The 6396-nt window shown below is 32.8% G+C and overlaps 1 protein-coding gene across 1 annotated transcript; it reads right to left on the reverse strand.

Moving 5' to 3' along the window:
• Positions 1-425: 425 nt before the first annotated feature.
• Positions 426-3599, reverse strand: LOC132602113 (protein CHLORORESPIRATORY REDUCTION 6, chloroplastic). Its single transcript, XM_060315122.1, has 4 exons — positions 3324-3599; positions 2427-2558; positions 1530-1738; positions 426-796 (listed from the first exon to the last, which is right to left on the reverse strand). Exons 1-4 carry the CDS (start codon positions 3541-3543, stop codon positions 590-592), a joined length of 768 nt encoding a protein of 255 aa, XP_060171105.1. The 5' UTR covers positions 3544-3599; the 3' UTR covers positions 426-589.
• Between the last annotated feature and the right edge of the window lie 2797 nt (positions 3600-6396).

A 6396-nucleotide genomic window follows, 5' to 3' on the forward strand; every position in this document is an offset into this window, starting at 1 on the left:
CATTACTCGATAAGCATGTATTTGGACAATTTCGGGCAAACTCAAAAATAGCAAAATAAAGATCGCCATTGAGTCAGTGTAATGGACGAAAGAACGTTGTACCAAATAACTGTGTAGTAATGAGCCTTGACCGGATTTTAATTATAGGGATGAACTTGGTCATTAATCAATAAGCATTTGCACAATTTCGGGAAGCTCAAAAATAGCAAAAAATAATATTTTCCAAAACTAGAACATAATTAGGCCTCTCATATACCTCGCGCGCGGGAATGGGGGAATGCAAATTGACCCATTTCCCATGTGCACAAGGCCACTCCCATTTCCCAACTATTTACAAACCGAATCATGCACAATTCAATATAACGAGGAAGAGGGGACTTTCCACCACCAATGTGGTACAAAATGCATTTCACATAAGACAAGAATGAGAAAATGAAAAGGGACCAACAAAGATTCGTTGGTTTTGCATTATTTAGAACAAGAGAATAATGGCAAATGGGTAACTAAATCCAACACAACTAATACTAGCAAAACAAGCATTTTATATTCAACAATTTCAAAATATGTTGTGAAAGTCTAATTTTAATTTTCATGAAGGATCAATGGGATTTCTATCAATCAAGTCAAATAGTTCATCTCCAATCCCAAAACCAAGCATTCTTGCCATGTCTTTTGTCTTCAGCCTTGGCATTGGAATCTCATTTTGCTTCAACCAAGAATATACCACAAACACCTTATTCATCACAAACAATTCTAATGCCTCTGGATTGAATACTACTCCCATTTTCATACTCATCTGTCAACAAAAAGTTTGAATTTAAAAAAAAAAAAAAAACATATCAACAAAAAGTTTGAATTAAAAAAAGGCTGCATTTAGCTTAATTGATCTATAGTTCTTGGCGCTATGGTAAGAGTTATTGTCATGTGACCGAAGGTCACATGTAGAATAAGTGGTAGAGTCAGGATTTTCATTAAGAGGATTCTAAATATAAAGAAATAAACATACAAAAGAATTGTTCTATTTACGTTATGTAATTTTCCCTCTTAACAGTGTCAATTGACTTCCCTTGGACAAACGTAGATCCGCTCTGGGTGGAAATAACCTCTTGAAAAAAATGCAATGTAAGACTGCGTATAACAGATATAATGTGGTCCAACTCATCATAGGGACCCACCGACAGGGGCGGAGATAGGGGCCGCTAGGGGATTCATCTAAAAATAACATTGTATATACAAAATTAAAATTATATTTATGTATATATAGGAGATCTTGAATCCCCTTGACTTCTTTTATATATTTTGAATTCCCTTGATGAAAATCCTGATTTCACCACTGCTCGCCGATAGTGTGGACTTGGTGCACTAGCTTCCCTAATTTGTTTAGTTTAATTATTCAAGAATTCAATATCGGGCAGCTAGAATCGGTTAAAATACATTAATTGTGTAAAATATGTTTACACTATCGGAGTATGTAAGTAAAATTCAAAAAGAAAAGGTGTAGAATTTAGATTAATTAAAGAATTTGATACCTGATGAGGTACCAACATTGCTGCATAACGTGCAAGTTCTCCAGCTCTCCAATCCAATAAAACTGGCAACCATGGATAAGTAGCATCTAATCGAACGAACCATAGTCTTATATCTGGAAATTCTGATAATTCCCTCGGATCATATTTGTCTTCTCTTTTGTAATTTATTGTAAAACCAATTGTCCTTTCCAGATACTGTTTGGGCTTGGCTATACATATTAGCAACATCATTAGCATCATACAAAGTGGTAATAAAATATTTGGAAAAGATTTTTGTGTTTTATAAATCAGTTGAGTATGCATCAAACACTTTACCAAATTAAGAAGACATTAATTTGGAGGGATCTTATCCATCCGGTCCACCATAACTTTTGGTGATTAATATTTATCATTTTAGAAAATCAATAAATAAATAATTATTTTTTTCAACTTTACGTTTAACATCAGTTGATCTATAAAGTAAGAAGTTAATTGATTAGAAGTATACATTTTCCGAAAATTCTTGGTCAAAGAGTAAAAGAATTACTAATAAGAATAGATTAGTTAAATTACTCTTTTTGTTAATATTTTCTTAAAGAATATGCAAAAGTCTGGCCTGATAAATAAACGGAGACAAGAGAGAGTACTTCCTTAATTTCCTACTCCTTAAAACACTCAACTTATTAATTAACGACTTAAGTTATATACACTAATAGTCTAAAATTTCTACAATATCGTTGAGTTTTAACATTTGGCAAGATATTACTTATAGTATTATTTTTACTAGAATATCAATTACAGTAATATTTATCAAGAAATTGACCTGTAATTACCTAATAAATGATATAATTATGTAAATATTTTACACACCATCAACATGTAAAGTTTAAACGTGTTAATTAATGAGCTGATACTTACCAGATAAGGGTGAAGATATTCCAGTTGCATTCTGAAATGTTGATAAGTCAAGACGTTGAATTATGTCATTATCTATTATAACTTCATATCTACCTTCTGATGGAGGCATTGGTGGAGGTGCTACTTCTGTATCTGTTAATCATCAAAATTACTTGTAAGTTAATTATTTAGAAAAAATAAAGATGTGTCATTATGGTACATTCAGTAGGAATCAAACCCTATGAATTGACCCATTATGAGCTAATCTTATCCTTTCAGAATAATAATATACGGACAATGTTCAATTGGGAACATTGAAATATGAAATAAAAAGAGATTGACTAGAAATAACATATGCTATATTGACGAAACAGAAGCAATATCAAATTGGGATACTAATTAAGAGACAAATAAGGTAGTTTCACTGTAGTGCATTCAGTAGTAATTGGACCAACGAGTTGACCAAGTTATGAGCTAATTAATCTTATCCTTTCATAAGACATATGGACAACATTCAATTGGAACATGAAAGCATGAAATTAAAAGAAATAGACTAGAAACAATATATGTTATCTCAATGGTACCGGCTAAATTTATTAAATGAATAAAATTGAGATATATTAATGAAGTAATGTGTGCTTACTTTCTTGGTCATCATACTTGAGCGACAAATAAAATTGTCTCATTGTCGTGCATTCATTAGGAATTGAACTGACGAATTAATCACTTATGAGCTAATGTTAACAATTGGATTAATTCCTTTCAGATAATAACGTTTGGATAATATTCAAGTAGAACATGAAAATATGAAATAAAAAGAGATAAGACTAGATACAACATCTGTTATGTTAATAATACTAGCGAGATATTAAATGAACAGAATTGAGATATATTAATGAAGTAGTAAAGTGTACTTACTTTCTTGGTCATCATAAAGGGAGAGGTCAAAATTCCCAGAAGGATTGAATGATACAGAGGCAGCAACTTGTCTCAACCGTGAAGAACAACAAGAACAAAAGGTGAAAGAAACTGAAAAATCTGAATTTGATTTGAGTGAATTAATACATGGAACTAAAGAAGGAATTGTTTGTTTGACTGTAGAAGAAAATGTATGTAATGGTCTTATTATGGAAGCCATGGATAAAGAAGAATGACTATGTATTTTGTGCCTTTTTTCTTTTTAGAGTTAAATAGTTATTTTTTAATTTAGCTTTATCACCTTTTTATTCTGGCCTTATGTTCAAAAGGCTTATATCCATACTGGCTATTTTGGAAGTATTCTTTTCAAATTGCAGAATTGGACTTGAACTATTAACTTTTTGCAATTTCTTCCACTCCCACATATGGATGACAGGATGAGGCAACAATTTTCATGTAATGGGAATATGTTTAAGAATAGTATTAGTTGAGCAAATTTTAAAGGTGGTCACATCTCTATAATTTTTTAATACCAAAGTCGCATAAATTTATTTTATGACTTAAAAGTTAGAACAATATCACCTTGGTAACCAAATGGTTACAATAGGCGGAAATGTAACTTTCAGTGGAATTTTTTGACCTTTTTAACTTTTTTAAACGGCCATTGAAAAAATGGAAATAAATGGAGATTCACCAATAAGCACTTGGCAGATTTTCTTTTTCGTCATTTTATTTTTATATACTTTATCAGGATAGATTTTAGAATCAAAAAATATTTTTTTTCCACCATTATTGGTATACGGAAAATTCAAAATATTTTCTTGAATTTTATTGGTGTTAGCTCATGTGTTACCTCCACATTTGCATGGTACGCAGGTGGCGGCCGACACACAGTTGAAGAAACTCTTGTCAACTACTAGATTTCCGGAAAGATTCATTTATTGATCTTTTACTATTATGCTTTCTTCTAACAGTAAAAACAATTGTAATGGATTGTTGAAGCCATGGATAAAGAAGAACGACTCTGTATTTTTTTACGGTTAAAACAGTTGTATGTTATTGGTTTTATCACATTATGTTTAAAATTGCTTATATCCCGACTGGCTATTTTGGAAGTGTTCTTTTTAAATTGCAGAATTGGACTGGAACTATTAACTTTACAATCCTTTGCCCCCTCACCCCGTCGCCCCACCCCCTATGGATGAGGCCAAATTTTGTAAAAATGATATGAGCTAGTCACTTTTCGGATCAATTTGAGAATAGCCAATAAAATTTGACAAAAAATAGTCAGTTTTGATGCGGTAATACCATTATTATCTTGTGGATTTCGAATTAATTAAGCAACAAAATCTAGGATTTATTCTCGTAATCTAGGAACTTAACAAAAGAGAAACTTCATGATAATGTTCTGGATTTCATCTAGGATAGTTTGATGGCAAAGTTGGAACCAGGATTTGAAGCTTATGAGCTTGGAATTCTAATCCTTAAAATTAATGGCCTCTAAATAAATAATCTGTACATATTCAATTGACGAGTCACTGCATATATAAATTTTAACTCGTACTCTATCAAATAATAGTGTAGATGTCACCCCCCGAACCATGGCATGGGCGTAACATGGCACTCGGGCCTTGCTTGCATGTGTCGGAGCGAACCTCATGGCTTGCTTGTCAACATGGGCATCAAAACAATATAATCTATATGATGCAATTTAAATGAATCATGAAAATGCAATTGCGGAATAAGGTCTTGAAATTATCTCATAGCATGAAAAAATCATGAAAATGTAATAGTCTGCAAACACAAAAGCATAACTGACTCCCTGGACTATCATAAACTGAATACTAGTACAGACTCCATGTTGAACCCCGAGAGGAGTGGGGCTCACCAATAAGCTGATAACTGAGGTGATCCTACTGCGCAGGTGTATGCTCCTAAAAACCGGTATCTGCACCGTGAAGTGCAGGCCCCGGGCAAAAGGGACGTTAGTACATGATGAATAGTACTAGTATGTACTAGTATATATATAACGTGGGGAATGCTATAGTATAACCGACAACATGATCTGGTACTTGCGTCCTACCGGCAGAACATTCACACCTTGTCAGGGATATGAGATTTAAGTAATAATAAGCATGTAAGGATCCAAACTGCATAATGAAGTTGTTGCCTCCTTGCTGACAACCCTTATCCTATGGTGGCTACGTAGTTTCAGGCTTTACTGAGCCTTCTCGGTTAACTAAGCAAATCCCAAAAACATGAACATGATATAGTTGGCTAGGAAGCCCATGATTTTCGTGAAATAACTTATAATCATGGTTTCACGAAATAACTTGTAACATGATTTCATGAAATATCTTGTAATATGGTTTCATGAGATAACTTGTCATAGTCTTGCAAACATGTTCTTGATTCATGAGTAATAACAATAGTTCATGATTATATATATAATTGACTTGAAAACATGCTTGTAACTTGCTAGATAAGAATCATAAAGTTTCATATAAACATAATGAGAACACGTGAGGAAGAATTCATGATTCATGGATTAAGCTAGGGTTCCTAATAACCGTAATGGAAGATTAGGAATACAAATAACGAATATAGATACAAAATTCATATACATAAATACATAAATATAGGCTACCAATATGTTGGGTTTAATGCCCTAGGGTTTGAACTTCATGAATAGCAAGAAAAGGAGCATGGGGAAGAACGTAGAGATTCCCACATGTGGATGGAAGTTCTACATACCTTAATTGCTCCAAAACTTGAATTAAAGACTTGAATTTTGGAGAAGATTTCCTAAATCTTGATTCTTGAACCTTGAGATGGGTTTTCAAGAAAACCCTATATTAGGAACAATGATTTCTTGCTTAGATTATTAGAGTATATGTTGGAATTGAGTTGGAAAGATTTGGATTGACTTACCTTGATGTTTTGGATTGTTGCTAGGGCTTGGAATTGTGAATAATGAAATAAAAGAACTCAAGGCTTGAATTTATACAAAAGTGAGGCGGAAATTATATGGACATATTATACGGTCCGTATAAAGTTATACGGTCCGTATAAT

The sequence above is a fragment of the Lycium barbarum genome, chromosome 7 (assembly GCF_019175385.1).
Source record: "Lycium barbarum isolate Lr01 chromosome 7, ASM1917538v2, whole genome shotgun sequence".
NCBI lineage: Eukaryota > Viridiplantae > Streptophyta > Magnoliopsida > Solanales > Solanaceae > Lycium > Lycium barbarum.